The 18,520-nt window shown below is 40.4% G+C and overlaps 1 protein-coding gene across 1 annotated transcript; it reads right to left on the bottom strand.

Moving 5' to 3' along the window:
• Positions 1 to 999: 999 nt before the first annotated feature.
• Positions 1,000 to 15,526, bottom strand: LOC127393019 (tumor necrosis factor receptor superfamily member 1B-like). Its single transcript, XM_051637622.1, has 10 exons — positions 15,443 to 15,526; positions 8,687 to 8,789; positions 7,688 to 7,816; positions 6,448 to 6,597; positions 5,478 to 5,571; positions 5,207 to 5,400; positions 4,369 to 4,443; positions 3,346 to 3,383; positions 2,616 to 2,886; positions 1,000 to 2,053 (listed from the first exon to the last, which is right to left on the bottom strand). Exons 1-10 carry the CDS (start codon positions 15,494 to 15,496, stop codon positions 1,755 to 1,757), a joined length of 1,407 nt encoding a protein of 468 aa, XP_051493582.1. The 5' UTR covers positions 15,497 to 15,526; the 3' UTR covers positions 1,000 to 1,754.
• Between the last annotated feature and the right edge of the window lie 2,994 nt (positions 15,527 to 18,520).

Raw genomic sequence — 18,520 nt, 5'->3', positions numbered from 1 at the left:
TACAGTGGGATCCTCCTTGATGGTTTAAAGACATCTTAAAAAAAATCTTCCATTGCTGCTTCAATGTGGTCCCAATCCTGGGAGCTGACAGAGAAGACATGACAATCCTCAGAACGGTGGAAGAGGGTCAAAGAACTGGATAAAATTAGGTTCTTCTCTTAAGTCCTTCAGTTTTGCAATAGTTTCAGTGTGCCCATTTTCAAAGTCTTTTCTGAAAATCACTTTGAAGGACAAGCTGAATATATAGTTGTAAAAGGTTTCTTCACAGTAGAAGTAAAGACCTGTTTGTACAAAATCTATAGAGACCTTTGTTCTCAGTTCCAGAAATGTTGTTAGGAAAACTCAAAGCTTTTGTGGAAGTTAAAAATTTGTATTTTAAAACCTGTATCTCTTCTGTAGCTGTAGAATAAATGCTATTGCAAAATCTCCTTTTTTCAGTCTAAGGCCTCAGAAATAATGACTGCATTTGGTTTCTCTGGAGGTAGAAGGGTTCAGTTGGAAGGGAACTAAAATGATCATCTGGTCCACCAGGATGGTTTTATGGCATGAAAGAAAAAAAAGTTATGCCTGCTGTATGACTTCACTCATATGTAATTTGGATACCACACTGCAAATTCTGGCTGAATACAGACACCACAATTGCTGGTTAAGTCACTTACGTGAAATATAATTATGGGATCCTAAAAATCAACTTCCAAAACCAAACACTCCCACTTAATTCAAGGAGAACCTCTACTAATTTTCTGGAGGAGGTGGTTGGATATTCAGCATCAAGCAAGAAGTGAAGAACAGGATTTTCTGGTTCTGAGGTCTAAGTCAATTCCACTTTTTACAGATGATGCTACACAGTCATCCAGAGGTCAGTGAGCTGTCTGGCATACATAGTCACATAGATCTTCTCTAATACCCACTGGAACACAGAGAGAAATACTTGGAGTTTATGGTTAACCTCAAAAATGAGGTCAGAATCAATCACATTAAATCAGCCAGGACACAAAGATGACAAACTTTAGAGCTGTCAATAAAAGGAACTTACTTCCTACTCCAAGTAACAACTATTTAATCTAGATTTTCTTTTCTAAAATAAAATGAACTATGCACAGTTAATGAAATGCTATTACTTAGACATAATAGCTGTAATCTGGTAAGAAAAGCTCATCTGAAAGATTTCACTCCTTGATGTACTCAAGGTTGATTTGAGATGTTTGGTCCAATAATAACCAAAAGCAAACTGTAATAACAAATATCAAGAAGGATGAAGGAAAGGATGTCCATGAAGATATGGGATAGGAAATAAAATGAAATAGTTTTAAAATCAAATGGATAATTCATTAGCATTGAATGAATAATGATTTAACTCCAGTCTCTTAGAAGTGCTGCTCACAGCCACGTTCTTGACAGGTGGCATACCTGAACCCAAATTATCATCAGCAGAAAAATCAGTGGCATAAAGTTAGGAAAACATTGCTTTTCAAATCTGGTGAAGGTCTTTCTAAGGTATTCCAGCAGAAAGGGAGGAGCTGGCCATTCAGTTTAAAAGAAAAATCATCCAAGTTTTTTTAAACTGCAAAGATCCGCCTTGGACTCTCAAAGCTGACAGAAGCCATGACAAACTTCAAAAGCATCAAGTGTCAATATTTGTCTGAAATGTAAAGTATCTGTAAGAATGCTACATTTAACAATGTTTATTTGAGAAGACAGAGGGTTGCTTGATTCATCCTATCAGTCAATCAGTATATGGTCTGCTCTTTCCTTTAACTGGTTTTCAGCTCCGCATCTTGAACACCCAGAGGAAACTTCTTTTCTTCTGGAACTAAGTCTTGAATTAAATTGTCCTCATTTTCCACTGAGATTTGAATTTCAGTTTCTTTTTTCAAGGGGTTTTCTTCTTTGGACAGAGGAATTTGTTCCCCTCTCAAGGAACAACAGGGAGCATTTTCATAATCCATACTAGTTGAACTAGACTGTTCTGGGAACTGGGAACTGCAGTCTGGGCTGCACACTTTAACAATACAAGTCACATTCACCTGCGTTCCTCCGTTCCCAGAAAGTTCTGTCAAATAAACAGAAAACACATTAAGCACAGAGGAATAACACCCAGAACAGGACGACTGGATTCTTTTTGTAGTTCTTTGACTTAAAGTTAAAAATAGACACGAAATTATCTTCCTGGTTCACTTAATTTAGGTAAGCTGGTGGGGTTGGTTCTGTAGCATTTTAGAGGTTTTTGCTTCCACAAAATCCACGTTATGCCAGAAATAAAAAAGCCATAGAAATGAATACAGAGCCCTGGATCTCTGCCAATTCCCTACCCATCTGCTGCCACTTCAGCTGCTTTTAACAATGTCCTTTTCTCACTGCTCCCTTTGGCTCATGATCCCACTCACAGGTGAGTGCCTCCTTCACACTGATCCCTCTAGTCTGCAAATAACTCTCACCATTGATCACACTCTCCTAGGTGACAACTTAAAAACAATTGCTTTTTCTTTTCAAAAGCTACTCTCCCTGTTGAAGATGGGTCTGATGTTTCATCCTGCCATTTAATCTTGTGCTACAAAGACTCATAATTGACAATCAATTTCAGAAGGTTATGGATCATTTGGACACATTCTTACCTGAACTTGCAGAGCTGTGTCTGTCTCCACTGTGAAGCTTCCAACCTCCCACAGACAAATATTGCTGCTGAAATCCTTCTGTTTCTTTCTTTTCATTGTTCTTGTTACTTCCTACACTGACTCTTGCAGACCCAGTTGGATTATTCAGGGAGCTACTGCTGGACTCGGAAGTTTCCAAGAGATGCTGTTCCTCCTGTTCAGAATTGCTGGAGTTTTGTGATCCTGTATTTCTTACTTTTTTGTCACACTCCTTTTCGGTAGAGGAAAAGGGCTGGAACATTTGCAGAGAAATGCAAAACATTAGTCTTTTTAAAGAAAACACTAACACAGCACTGGTCAGTACCTAGGAAGCTGAAGAAATCACTGACAATTGCTATTTGTGTGGTGATGACTGTAAATAAAATTCATACCAGCTCATTAGGCATTCAACAAAATGAACCTGTCTCCTGAAGGCACCTACAGCACTTCACTGATCACCAAGGGAACAGAGGCTCTAAAATCTGTCTTGTGAACCACACCAGTGTTTTACTGCTAATATAGCCTAACCTAAAATGAGGATGGCACATTACATAGGTTATGTGAGGTACATCTTACACTCTAGCTCAGGGACCAAACCACCCCAGCTGTATTTCTGCTTTGTTTTCTTCTCCTTGCAATTGGGTAAGTCTGCAAGGTTCCCATACCCCTTTTAAAGACAGAGAGAAGATGGAAAGGTAGGAGTGACACTCACCGAATCTGCTTCTGTAGTTGGTGGAGAATATGTAAGGGCTGCAAGTGAGAAAAGACAGCTCATTAACACTTAAAGTTGTATCAGTTGGAAAAGCTCTCTTAACTAGTCTGAATGATATCCTCTGCTCCTGGAATAAACTCCAAATGTACACTTATTACACATCATCTGAAAATGTTTAAAACTATATTGTATTAGTTTTTTAATGTGACTTAAATTTAGCCAGCAAGCAAAGAGGACCTTCTGCATAAATATTTTTTCTAGTATAGTGTCAGAGAGAATAGGCATCAATGACAACAAACTATGGTCATGACTGTTTAATGATAGCATTTGATAATACATCTAAATTATGAAGTTAAAATGTTTTACAAGCTCCAGCAGTAGCTCAACTGTTGTACAGCTGTTTGGTTCCACTGGGATGTTGTATGTTTAGACAATTTTTTAAGATCTGAGGAACAAGAGAGACCTGAATTTGCCTCACTGTATCCCTGTACTGAGATTAATTTAATTCCATGCGATATAATAAAGATACTTTTACTCTAAATACATATGGAATTCCTGGAGATTTTTTTAAAATTCTATTTTGCTATAGTTGCAAAGCTTATGTGATCAAGCTGATATGCATGAGTTTTCTCTCAGTCTCTCTTCCCTTGACTTTTGAACCCTTTGGCCAATTTCACCCCAGTGTAGGATGGTGTCAAAAGCCCCTCAGGGTTTCATGAAGCTATAGGTTGCCAGATAGCAAGGCAGAAACCTGTAAATCATCACCTTATCCCCTTGCCAAAATATAAATTAACTCTTCCATTATTAGCCACCAAAGAATCTATGTAGATTCTATATAGATTCATAGATCTATATATGTTAGTGATCCTTCATCCATAACCAGCCATGAGAAAAGCTTCAAAGAGACCTGTCATCTTCTAAGACACTAACAGCAGTCAACCACTAGACTCAAACTAGTAGGAAATAAGGTGGCACACTTTCCAGTATTTACAGATCTGCTTGTTTTCACTTCATGAATCTTACCTTTTTTTTTGAAGACTAAGCAATACCCCAAAATAGCAATTATCAGGACCAATAACAATGGTCCTGCTACTGATCCTGAAAATAAATTTAAGAGAGAAATTATTCAGAAGGTTGACCTGACAAAGGAAGTAATTATCATAGTTTCTGTCCATGGCTACAAAAGCTAAATTTACAAGTATCAACTGTGTCTGACATTCACATGTGTTGCCTCTATTGTTGGATGCTAAGGTCTCATTTCAGTCACCACCACTTCATAATATTTAGTTTTTCTGTCCTGAAAAGTGAGGATAGATTTTTGTCATCAGTCACAAAAGATACCTCTCCGTGATAGCAACAGTTTGTTAAATACAAGGCTGGGCAGCCCAGAATGCTCTTAAACATACATGTCTTCCGGGTAGGTTGTGAACAGGAGAGAATAGATCCACATTTGGAATGCTATAAGGGCTTCCTGTCTCGGGAAAAGCTGCCACAAGTCTTCCAAAGACCTCTCACCAGGAGGTTTATGAACTCAAGCTTGCCTCAGTCCAGATCTAAGATAAGAACCTTTTGTACCAGCTTCTTCATAGCAGCAGTTCTCAGGAAATGCCTTGTATAATCTAGTTTGGAGATTTTTAGAAATTTTTCCAGACTTAGAAGGACTGTAGAATGCACTGGGGTAGCACAGATGCATAGGTAAATATTATGCAACTCACTACAAGTAGTATAATCTTGAACTAATTCAGCTGCTCTGAGGTTCTGCTTGGGTACAGGGTGATTGGTCTTGGGAAGAAAATGAGAACTAAATATGAACTTGCTTCCTAGTCAGACAAAAATGACTCTAAATGAATTAATAGCTCACCAATGATGTGAGACATGTCAGGTACAGAGTTTAAAATGACAGGTCGAGTTATTATTTCAGGTTTGTTGGAAGCTGAGCTCTGGGTCAGGAGCAGGTTCAAGACAGTGTGAGGTAGAACTGTGGCAGCTGCTGTTCCTGAGTCGTTGCAAACGGTGTCATTTTTGCTGTTTCCAGGAACAGCCACTGATTTACAACTGCAAGAAACAAGAAGAGGAGTTAGGCAAGAAAACAACCCCGTGCACAGCTAAATTAGACAGCAACACTGGCTTACACTCTGTGTGGTGTGCAGCTGCTATCGTAAGATTCCGCGTCTGAAAACGTGCCAGGAGGACAAGGTTTACATTCCGTATCTGTGCTGTCTGTCCCTTTAAACAAACAGAAAAACTCCAGTTAGTCACCTAGTAAGAAACAAGAATGAATAATCAAGGTCTGCGGTACAGATCCTGGAAGTGATACAGAGGCAGTACAGGAAACACACAGTCTTTAATTATCACAAAAAAGAGTAATTTGAAACACGCAACCCAAACAGAAATCAGAAGATTAACTGGCTGTTAATTTCGTGCCGTTGAGAGTCTTTTTCAAAGACTAAGAACCCCACCAAAAGGTTAAAATGTGGTACTGCAGACCAAGCTGAGCTTTGTCACTTGTCCCTGACAGGCTGACCACATATTGCATTCTATTGGAGTTCTGTATCTCTTCAAATGATTCCTAATTATTTAAAAATAGTCAGTGTTCCACCTCTAAGAATATTATTTATCATCTTGAGACATCTCCACTATCAGAGTGGTGACTTTCCTCACCTAGTAAAGCCAGATCAACTCTGCAGGACAGCAGGGTCATCACTACTTACCGTAACCAAAATTCCATCTGTTTCAAGGATTTAAGCAGGAATGAAATGGTCTTGAATCTGAGTCAATTGTATGGAAGAAATCACATGGGAAAGCAAAATCAAGGAAGATTAAGTTGCATTGGGGAACCTGGTGATACAGGGTAGTAACAGATTGTAACATGTCCCTTTGGATAGGCCTCTTGAGAATACTGTTGCTCTTATCACTGCCTACTTGCCAAGATAATGCTTGCACTAAAAAGAATGCATAACTGTAGGAAATTAAAAGACAATATTCCTGTGATTTACTGAGTTGGAGGCAGATTCAGAAATATTAATCCTATTAATACCAAAAAAATAACCCTCTTCATACACTAAAACCATGTTGTGTGTAGAGTGTTCAGAATTAAATTACCTCTTCTGGAAACTCGGTAACCTTTCCCACATTTTTTATGCATGTGACAAATTGTGCAGGAATTGTACAGTTTGGAAACGCAGTACTCATTGGGTGGGCAGCTACAGATTCTGTCCTGTGACCTAGTGCATGTTTGGTTCTGCACAAATCCTGTTTTTAAAACAAGAAGAAAGAAACGTGTCATTAGCAACATGTAAAAATCATAGCCTGCAAAGTTTCAAGTGTATGTGAGGTGATGTTCTCATACCACAAGCTGAAGACAATTTTGCAGCTTCTGGCTCATATACCAGCATAAACCAAACGTGTTACATGCCCCCCAAAATGTACATTTTCAGCTGACCTTCCTCTTTCTCCTCCGAGGAAAGGAGAAACTTATATCTGTAGAATTCACACTTGAAACTCGGTACCTGCAGTCGTGTTGTATCCTAACCACAAATCTGCACATTTGTGTTACCTGTGCTCATGACTGCAGCATCTGGGGGTCATGCCAAGATCTGTAGCCTGTGCAGATCCTGCAACTGTATTTAAAGCTATCAGAGACCTCACTGCAGACATTTGCATACTGTAATAAACCAGCTTTGTAAAATTATCTGTTTAGATGAGACCAAAAGTCCTTTGAACAACTTAGATTGTATCCTTACAACTTATATTCCAGTGAGTCAAGCAGATAATTTTCTACACCAGTTTCCATTAAAACAGTGTGGCTGAATTTGTTAATGCATGTGATCTGTTAGACCAATGTGCAGATGTTGGTACAATGTACTTACTACTTTATATACTGTTAAGCTGCTTTAACAAACTGCACCAGCATGCTCTCCCTGACTATGCTGCTTTGCAAAAGAAATAAAACCAATATAGGAATATCATAATTGGAATTTGCTGTTGTCAGCTCATCCAATGGCTGGATGCTGGAAATGCAATTACCCATTTACCCTCTTAAGCTCCCTCAGCTGGGCAGTATAAGCAAGAAGTTACGCTACTGATGACATTTGTAGCTATTTCAGTGATGCAGTGCCTTAGTTTCCAATAATATAAGACTGGTGTCACATTTTTAAGACTTGGCAAAGAATAAGGGGCAGGGCTCCTTGCAAGTTTGGGACTATAGAAGAACAAACAAGACAAAAAACAAGGACAAGACAAAACCTCCCAGTTGTCTTAGGAGAACAGACTAGGTTAAACCAAGCCCACTTACTGAGCAGGCTGTTAAAGTAAAAAAGTCTCTTTAATAATTCAAGCCTACCTCTCCTGCAGGGTGGTGAGCAGGCAAAGCACTGAGGAGACCAATTCCAGATTTCTGTGTATGTGTTAGGTCTGCAGGGACTGCACTTTGTGTCCACGCTGTGACTGCAGCTCTCTGCCTTATATTCACCTATTTAACAAAACAAAAACCAGAGAAAGCATCTCATAACCTGTACAGAAATATCCTGCAAAACAGACTCAGAAAGCAGCAGTAACACTGACAATGCCTCTGGAGCTGCCTGGAGAATCTGTTCTCTGAAAGAAGGGGCCCTGCAGATGAGCCAGAGAAATTATTTTCAAATACTATGGTTTTCCATGTGTTTACTTGAACCTTGCAACTCTGCCTTTCACATCCTGGTAATTATCTAGGCTTCATATTTTTTAATATAAATTGTGGTAAAAATTTTCAAATTTAGAATAACAAAATTAAAGATTTTAGACTTCCTACAACTTGTTGCCCAGAGTTTGTTATTCTGAAAAAATAAAATTAAAGAGAAAAAGACTGGGCAGTACATACCATGAGAGAAAAAGGTTTTACCTATGAATTATCATCTTTCATCCATTGTGTTTTTAACAAAGGAAGCTTGACAGATCTATCTAGACATTTTCAGTTAATTCGAGCAACTGTGGCTGCTTCAGCATATACTGGTTTCCTGCTTCAACTTCCGGATGTCTCTGACAGGAACTCAGCATTTCTGGACACAAATTATGTTTGCTCAGCATCTTATGAGACAAATAGGCAGCTTTTTGCTGTGTCTAACGTAATCATGACAATTGATTGCAAAAACTCTATTATTAAAACACAGACATTCAAATTCTGATGAACAGTGTGTCAATTTTACAGATATTTTTAATAGTCACAGCATTTGATTGTCTTCCAGCCAGACAACAGCAAAAAATTCCATGATCTTAAGATGTATAAATAATCAAAGGGTAATCTGGTCATTTGAAAATTGATTGAATTTGGCACTGTAAAGTAATTGTTTGAATTACAACCTACCTGGAGGGCACTGGCTGCAACATTTATTAAGTCTTTCTTCATAGAATTCAGTGCTGGGATCTTTGCATTGTCCAAACTGTGGTGTATAAGGCATTGAATATTCCTAAGAGAAATTAAAGGAAAATCATGAGTCATGAGTCCATTTTGGCCCTAGAGTAGAGATTCAAGAGACAAACACTTAAAGATCAGTGCAATTATAAGCACCTTCCTTTCCAAGACACTGATGTGGGCCTGATGAAACAGAAAGCAGCAGATGCCAAAAAGCTGAAGGAGAATGCACAGTTTATAAGCTACTTGAGACCATTTAGAGGTTCCTCTGTGTGTTAAGGATCTGTCACACTGAACAAAGTGATTTCTCCAGGTTCTATGTTCAAAAGAATGCAATTGAACTATGGGAATAGCATCACATCTGGTCACTACTTAAGTACCTGTTCTCAGTTGCCATGATTCAAACAACCTTAGACAAAAAAACAGTGAAAACCTAAATTCTTACCTGTGGCTTTGTGGGGAGAAGCATTTTCTGAAAAGTGGCTAGAAAAGTAGTAGTCTACTCCCTATACATGTTGAGAGCCCTATTTGAAAACAAGAAGATTGACTTTGCTACTTAATTCCCTCAGGCCTCCTGAGCTGGTGGCAGAGGGAGCTCTGGGTCTAGTGCTACAGAAGGAATCTGTTTTCAAAGGTCACAGGACACTAAGTTCAGTTCTCTATTGCTCTTACATCCATTATGCCCTCACCCAGGCAAGATAACCCACCCCTTTAGTCAAAGAACCTGTACTACTGGGACTGTTTGTCCAAAGTAAAATACTTTTATCATTCTAAATACTTTGTGATTCCTTTCTGAATGAGAAAGGACTTCATGTTTTGGAAATGATGTTTCCAAAAACTGCATTTCTGCTGCTTCTGAGAAGGAGCAACTGGCTGCAAGATTTTTTTAATAACCCACAAACCTACCTCATATGGCAGGTCAAAAGCACAAGGAACAGTCATGAAATACAGTTTACCCACTTTTCAGTTCATATCAGTCAACACAGCTCAGTGACTTCAATGCACAAGTGTCAAAATATTTGAAGACCTGCCACCTGTTTTCAAAGGGAAAAATATACTCACTCAAAAGAAAAAGGTTAATGTTAGGTAGTACAAGTGTAGGAGTTTCCTGCTAGATCAGAAAGATGCTGTCAAAAAAGTATCAGACACTGCTCAGCTTTCTGCAGTCTGGAGAGATTGCTCCAGTATAATCCACACACATTTAAAGAAGAACTTAAAAAGTATTATTAAAAAGAGAAATCAAAACAGGAACAAGTTCTTTGGAGGCTGGTAATTAAAATATCCTTCCTCCTTACTGAAAACACACATTTATTATCTATTGTGTCTTCACATTACTGGCAAAGTAGCCTAACACTTCCCACTTTCAACAATTACTTCAAGGGAACCCAACATTTTCTTATGCAGCTTATTGAAATATTTTACCTCTTATCTAGCTGTATATCAGAAACAGGATTTCACTTATCTACTCAGTGGTCAGTGTCAAAACAAACCTTTCCTGAGAGTGCAAAGTCAGAGAAAGGACCTCTTGAGTTTCAATATTCATTCCAGAACAGGAAAAAGGAAAGGCAACTGTTTAAGTAGAAGTTTCACCACTCCTGAAAACACTGTGAAAGCTGGTAACACTGACAAGACATCACGAGAATTCTGTGAAAGATTGAGTGTTGTCATCACTATTTAGTAGCCACCATGATCAACTTCATTAAAATAAGCACTTGAGAGTCTTTTTAAAATGGAAAACTTCACTGCAAGAGCAGACAGGAAAAAAAAAGAAGAAGAAAAAAAAAGAGAGATAGAAATATTATAAACCACATCACAAATTATCCTGCTGGTGAGGCTTCCTGGCAAAAAATGTTCTTATCTCATCCTCTGTCTTGTCTAGCGGTAGTGAATACAGCCCTGTGAGTTAAAGACACAGGAAAACCTGTTGGCTGATGGGTTCACATCTGTTGTCTTAAGTTGTGCTTGAAAGGATGTCTGCTCTCTGATACAATCTCCCTGAAATTTTATCTGATGAGCTGTGGCTCTCAATAACATTCAATTGACAACTTCTTGCAACTGTCCACAAGGAACATTATGGGAAACTAAAAGGGACTTGTAACTTAGTTAGATACAATTTATATACACACATGAGCTCAGATCTGTTTGCACTGGGAAGATGTAATTAATTTTAGTAGCTACTTCCAATATAAACCAGTTTGATCAAAGCTGTCAAGGCCAGCAGTCAAGTCAGGGGAACTGTAGGCCTCTGACTAGGTATACAGCTCTCCTGGATTTCTTGGCTACAAAACAACCCCATTTTCCTACCCATCTCACCAGTTTTAAGGCCTGAGTTGGGCAGTACAGTATCTGGCACCCAGATCCATTGGCTTCTTTGGGTTGAAAGACAAGTAGGGGTCAGATTCCACTCCACAATCTTCACATTTTATTACTGTTTGTAATGTCTAATGGCAGCAGAATTTTAAGGTATTTACGCAAATGGACTCTGGAAGACTTCATTTAATTTGAGAAGTACAAGTGCAAGTAAAATGCCTCATATATCTAGCAGCAGAGGCACAAACATTATGAAACATGAAATTCAGCCTCTCTCTCTATGCACATCAATTAAATTAAGCAATACATTGTACCACAGAAATGTGTAAACTGTGTTTGCCTTTGAGCACACGACTCACTAGGGAGATTTGTGCAATGCCTTTGTATTAAGCAATAACTAAGAAGTTACACACAAAAAGTCAGTAACTCAAGACACTCTCTCCAGTCCCTACAAAGTTTGAATCATTTTCCCATCTGCACCACAGACACCCAGTAGATAAGTGACCTAATTTGTCCCTGGAGGGAGCGGGCTAACAGCAGTCTCCATGCCAGCTGAGAGGTTAGTAGATATTCTTCTAATTATGCATGTACAAGCACAATTGTTTCCAAGATTCCCTATATTCTACCCACTGGTAGATAAAACTAGCAGAGAACTTGTCTTTAGCTCCCTATTTTCAGGCCTGCAGCTGTATCTGTGCTGTGTGGAGCAGCACTAGTGAAAGGGCCTCTAGCCTGTCCCCTTCACACTGTCTATACAGAGCCCAACCACAACTGAGACCACCATAATGTCTACCAGAGCTGAGCCCAAGTCATGAACTACCAAACAGGATCTGGATTCAGACTTCTTCCAAATTAGAAGGGCTTGATCCAACGCATCAACCTGGCTCTACCTATTGGTGAGGAAGCCCAAGTCTCAACTAACAGCACATCAGAATGTAATGCATTCCCTACATGCTGAACATCATTGGGTATTATTTCCTTTAATTCCTGCCTTACAGATTGGTCCTGTATTCTTGGAACTGATGTGTAACTAAAGGTAAGTATCTTCAATAACAGAAATAAAACATGCTAATATAATAGATGAATATATATATTAATCTATTCACATAAAATTAATTTTTATTCAAGGAGGCCATTTAAACGAAGATATTTAAGCATCTCTTTTAACCTTAACTCACATGTCCACATTTTAATAAGTCTCCTTTTTATACAGTTGCCTTCTTCAAACTCAAGCTGTCAAACAAAAGAGTCTGAACAAGAACTACATCTGGCATATAATGTTCTTCATGTTCTTCATGAAACCACAATGAAGTCACGAAGGACTCTGACGTAAAAATCTGTTTCTTTGGAAAAGACTTGAGGTTAACAGATCATGTTTGCTAAGCTACCAAACCTGCTGAAGACAAGAAAAAACTGAATTCTCTTCAAAATATTTCAACTGGTGTGGGAAACTCTTCTTCCCCACAGAAGTCTAAAGTCTAAAGTCTAGCCCCCCAGTACCAGCTTGCGACAACTGGTCATTTACAAAAATAATTCTGTGGAAGACTAGTTACCAGAGAACAGCAAGTCTCACCAAAATCAGTTCAAGCTGTATCAGGCTGTACCAACTACACTCAAACAACAGAGCTTCTTTGAAACCTGCTTTCCTGCATATATCTCTCTAAGATGATGAGTTCACGATGTGAATTCTTCTTCCATCCTATATAGAACTTTACATCTGTAAAGCAGGAGTCTTTCAATAGCCACAGAGTTACAATCCCACATTCCCCCTCCTTGAGAAAACAGTATCTTTCTGATTACTGTAGGGAATTCTATTCTATTCCCACACACCACCATAGTAAGAAAACATTTTCCCAGAAAGAGATGGCAGGAGGCTGCATATAATATGGAAACGTGCAAAAATTATAGCATGTTAAAGTTTGCAGGAAGAGTTAGCATATTTTATTATATACATATTTGAAAAAACATACACATTTTCTGGACTACCAGCTCTTCTGTTTCAAAACTTCAGGCTTATGTACCCAAAAGTTGGTCTGGTTTCCCTAATAAAAGGTATTATCCACTAAATCACGTTCTGACACTTTCAGTCACAGGCACTGTCAAAGCTGACAAGCCTTAAAGTCTACAGTTTCCCTGTGGAAAGTGAAGATACTCTGGTAAACAAAGGGTGACAGCAAGAGGAATAACAGGCTGCAGGCCTCAGAGGCAGGAAGATGGGCTGTGTCCTCATCACTTGTCACAGAAAGGCAGGTGATGAGCAGGTTCCCAAGAAAGTCAAGAAGTCAGGACTGGCCACATTAGATTTGACCTTATGTGAAGACACCCTGGAAGATGTACCTAAGGGAGAGAGGGTGACACCCAACACTGAGAGCAGAGCAGGAAAGGAGCAGTGATGTGAGTGCTAAGTGCAAAGATGGCAGATGAAGAACCTTCCCAGGATGCCCCATGTGTGCCAGCCAAAAATGCTGCCAGAGGGGTTGACTGTCTTCTGCCAAATGCCAGAACTGGTCTTCTGTTATTTTGAAACAAATAGTTTGCTTGGGGTGATGTTGCTTGTTTCACAGATGGCTTTTGCAATGCTCTGTTAAGATTTTCAGTCCTCATGAACTTTGATGCAACAACCAGAAGCGTGAATACTTACAACAGCAAAGCTGCTGCTCACCCACAGCCCTCCTTGCTCTGACCATAAAAAAGCAGAGACACCTGAGCAGCCTGGCCAGTTTTATTTCAGCATTTTTCCACAAGGCCTCCTCCATGCTCATCCTTTGGCAGCCCAGACTATGTGTGTGGTTCTCAACCCACCTGCCACGTCCCAGCAGCATTCCTCTGGCAGGCAGCAGCATCCAGAGGGTTACCCCCCCTGCCCACATCAGCAGCTTCACTGCAGAGCACACTGCCCTGCTTTGCAAAGGACAGTCACTCAGGTTTCAGACTACTGAGAGAGTTTCTATTAAAAATATCTGGTGACTGAGGTGTTCAAAATGGCAAAAATTATGTTCAGCTCCTGTGAGTAACACAGGGACTTAGGCTAGAATCTTTCAGAAAATTTCAGCTGAATGAGAAAAAAACAAGAAGAAGTGTCACTATTGTTTTGCCAGTTTCTCTCCCTCAAAACCAAAATAAGTTTGCTTCAACTGATCATTTGTAAACTTGAGTTAACAGGCAGGTTTTTTCCAGTTCTGTGGCAGATATGGTATTTCTGAAACTAGACCGGTTTTGTTTTCCTAATTTCTATGTGGACTTTGGTTTGTCACTATTGAAAAACCAATGCTGAAAATTTCATTCATTATTTCCATTATTATGTTCAGAGTGAGAGGAGATTCAATTCCTTTTGAATCAAAGCCCATTGTTCAGCAAGAAACATGACAAAAATTAAACACTTAAATTTTGGTGATAAGGTCTGCTACAATTCTGGGACTCTCCCTTTCCCTGCTCAAGGGACACCTATCCAAGGTGTTCAGTGAATCAGGTTCCAAAGACTATCCCCTTACAAACCAGGGCTGAATTCAAATTGAGTAGGAAGCAGTTAAAAAAATAAAGATAATATACTATCAACCCACTAAGCACCCAGTACTTCTCAAAAGCCCACTGTGTAATTCCATGTTCAAGATACACTCTGACATCCTCACCAAATTTCACAGAATGTTTGTCTCATCAAGGCTAAATTAACATGATTAAATAAAAATGTAGATAACATCTATATCCCATGAAAAAGCAATGTCCTGGACACCTCAGCAGCACTTCCATATTTCTTTTCACAATCCAGGACACTTTAAAATCAGGGAGAGAAATGCTATCAGTATTGCCAGTAGATCATACACACAATCCCAGTCAAAGAGATCCCATCAAGCTCTTTGGTTTAAACAGTTAAAAGCATTAATTGCCAAACAGTGGTACAGCTGGATATGAAAGAGAAGTCACAGCTGCAAGACATCAGGTTTAGATGTAAATTAAAGGGCTTCTCTGAGTAAATAGGGAATAGTCTTAGGGATCCAAGAAAGAGCTCTTCCTGTTTAAACAACAGTGTAAAATACGTACAGATTCACACCCTGCACTTGCCAGAACACTCACAGTTTTTGCAAATATTCAAATGAAAAAATCAACCCATTTCCAGTTAAAACCCAGGAAAAACGATTCGTCATCGCTTTGGCAAGGCAGGAAATAACAGCAACGCAGCCAAAGGCAGCAGGATGCGCTTTAAAGAAGTCTAGGAGTCGGGATGTCAGGCTCGGGTCAAGCAGGGGGAGACGGACAGCGGGAGGGACTGCCCGCGCAGAGCAGAGCGCTGCCCGCCTGCCCCCCGCCCCGCAGCACCCACGGCAAAGCTGCGCGCACCCGCCGTGGCACCGGGCAGCGCCCGCCGCGGCCCCCCCGACCCCGCAGCCTCCCCGCACTCACCCGGCCGCCCGCGGCGCGGAGCAGCGCGGCCAGCAGCGCCCAGCGCGGCCCCATCCCGCCGCCGAGTGAGGCCCCGGCGGGCGGAGCTGCCGGCAGCTCCCGGGCCCCGCGCGTCCCCGCCCCCGGGGCCGTCCCCGCCTCCTGCCATGCTAAACCTGACCCGGTTCCTCAGGTTAAGAGAGCGATGTGGCCGCTGGCCCGACGTAAAAGTTCCTTCACGTACCTCAGAAGAGCCTCCCTGCGTGTGTGAAGGGCTCTTCGGTCGCGTTTGTGCTCCTCCAGCCCCCAGAGATGGAGCTCCCAGCTGCAGCCCGCTGCATCCAGCCATCACCACCCACCGCAGCTCTGCCCGCGGGTCGCTCAGCTCCCGGCCCCGCTCCCGGGGTGGTACAGACCGACCTTAACGTGACTTCAAACCTGCTCTGCTCTGGGGAAAAACTCCAGGGCACTAACAGCTTCCTAAGTTTTGAACGGATCTCTTGCAAAGTATTTTTTCTGCAACTGATACACGTGCTGAAATTGTCACTGAAACATTTCCATCTCAGACAAGAAAAGGGTGGCTATGGCTTAAAATCCATGTAATTTTTAATTCAAAGATCACCAGCATTATTGAACTAACCAACTAGAAGATATCTAGTGGGTTGCAATGCTTCACCTAGAAAGCTTTCCCAGTAAAAAAGGATTACTTTCCTACACGAGCAGAACTATATATTTAGCTGCCAGTACAGAACATCCTTTAACAGCCCCAGCCAGGGGACCATGGATATTCACAGTCTGTGGACTGAGATACACGAAGTGGTGCTCTCTAAAATGAAACAAGTTGCTGTATGTTTCTAGAATGAAGGTTATGCACTGGGAAGCAATCAGTTTATCCTGACTGGGAGTGAGGAAAGCGTGACCAATATTTGTCCTACCCAGTTTTTTCTTCTTCCTTGCATTGCTGTTTTATGTCACTACTTGGTGACTTGACCTTCTGCTGCACAACAAGCACTTACATGAAAAAAAAAATGTTAATTCTGTTTCCTTCTTCACCTCACACATCTGCTGCTGACCTGGCAATACTGAGAGCCAGAAGAAATTTCAGTCTGAGCAATAGGAGCAGCTCATCTTCTGAATGAAACAAAACAAGTACAAACACAGAAATGCAAAGAAAGGATTCACTCATCGCCTCTCTTGCAAGACTTAGTAGATTAACTAAAATATGTAGTGGCAGCAGTTGTTTTAGAAATTATATTATGTTCTGGACTTGCAGAGAAGAGTGGAATTCAGGAAGTAAATACTGGAACTAGCAATACTTGAAATTACAATGAGTTTCAAATGTACTACAGGTAGATTATCCACTGGTGATAGTCAGTGACTAGATCCCATAATGCTGAGATTCTCCCACTGTGGTTCCAGAAAAGTATTAATTTCACTGGATTTATTTCTTCAATTGCAAAACGTGGATGACATGCCTTCCCTTATATTGTGAGGCTTAAAGAATAAAAAAGATTCAATGGACCCACTACATCAAGATTCTCAAAAAGCTTTTGGTGAGGTTCCACACCTAAGGTGACAGAAAAACAAAGTTGTCACAAGATTGGAGGCAAGATCACTTTATGGATTTGCTAAAAGGTTACAGGATACAAAAGTTATGGCTGTTTAAAAGACAGGAAGGAAAAAGCACAGCACAATGGTAATTTTTCAGGATAGAGAACAAGTAGCAGTGGGGATGGGTGCGGCCAATTCTATTCAATAACTTCATCAACGATATGAAGAAAAGAGCACCCATGCAGTGAAGGCAATACTAAATTTCTCCAGGTAGTTACATGACATATAGAAGGCAAATAAAGCCAGAGGGAGCTCATAAAAAGGTGGCAAATGAGCTTCTACATAGACAAACATGAGGCAATGTATCTAAGGAAAAATAATCTAAACCAAGCATACATGGCTTTGTGCAGCCTGGTCTAGTGTGAGGTGTCCCTGCTCATGGCAGGGAGTTTGGAACCTGATGATCTTTAAGGTCCTTAACCATTCTATGATTCAGTGGGGCTGAATTCACATCTAGCAGCTATCACTCGGAAAAGTGATCTTGGAGTCATGCTTGACGGTTCTCTGAAAGCATCTGCTTAGTGTGCAGGGGCAGCCAAAAGGAGCAAGCAAAATGTTTGGTGTCATCCAGAGAGGTATTTCACTACTGTTTAAAACATTGGCCCATCCCTTTTCTTCAGTGCAGTGCATGGTTCTGGCCTCCAGACATCCAGAAGGATGTATTGAAGGTAAAGAAGATGCAGATGTCAACTAAAATGACCAAGGCAGTGGAGCATCTAGCTATATTTCCAGATTAGAAATATAAAGATGGGAAATCGGCCTGGAAGCTGAGGAGAATACAATTGAGAATCATAAAAGCAACTCAGTCTAGCATGAAATTCTATAATACAAGAACCAGTGGCACTCACTGAAAAGTCATTTTAAAACTGGTAGAAGTACTTTGTTAGAAGGTGCATGTAACCACCTGTCACCTGTTGCCACAGGTGCTCATGGAGGCAGATTGTACCAGGCAATTCAAAAGAGAGAAGAAAAATTAATGGCAAAACAAAAGAACACCAACAGCTGGAACAAACTCTTTCACATTGTTAATCCAATTGCAGCTGATGCTGCAGACCTGTGAGGAATGCAAAGAGCAGCCAGACTTATGTGCTCTTGCTAAATGACATCCCTTACTGTGGCTGCCAGAGACAAAATGTTGGGCTCATACTACTAGTCTGGCCCAAGAAGGTGTTTTTCATGCCCTTACGTTTCCTCTGTGTGTTCTAAGACAAAAGATGCTGAGGTAGCACAGCTGTTTTTACAGTATTCTGTCCAGGGTAAAACTACAAAGCAAGTAATTGTTTTTGTGGTTCTTTTTTTTGACTATTAAGGCACACTTTGTCATCTTGCTCATTTTCCATTGTCCTGTGAAAAAAATATAGTCAGCACTATTACATTTACAATTATCAAACAAGCAGCACAAAAGATTGAGAAATAGCATTAACACAAGCCAGTTGACCACAAACCAGACTTTTAAAAAAGAACAAATATGTAAATCAGTGTCACCCT

The sequence above is a fragment of the Apus apus genome, chromosome 20, assembly GCF_020740795.1.
Source record: "Apus apus isolate bApuApu2 chromosome 20, bApuApu2.pri.cur, whole genome shotgun sequence".
Classification (NCBI taxonomy): domain Eukaryota; kingdom Metazoa; phylum Chordata; class Aves; order Apodiformes; family Apodidae; genus Apus; species Apus apus.
Note: the sequence above shows the minus strand (reverse complement) of the source record. Positions and strands in the feature narration are given on the sequence as shown.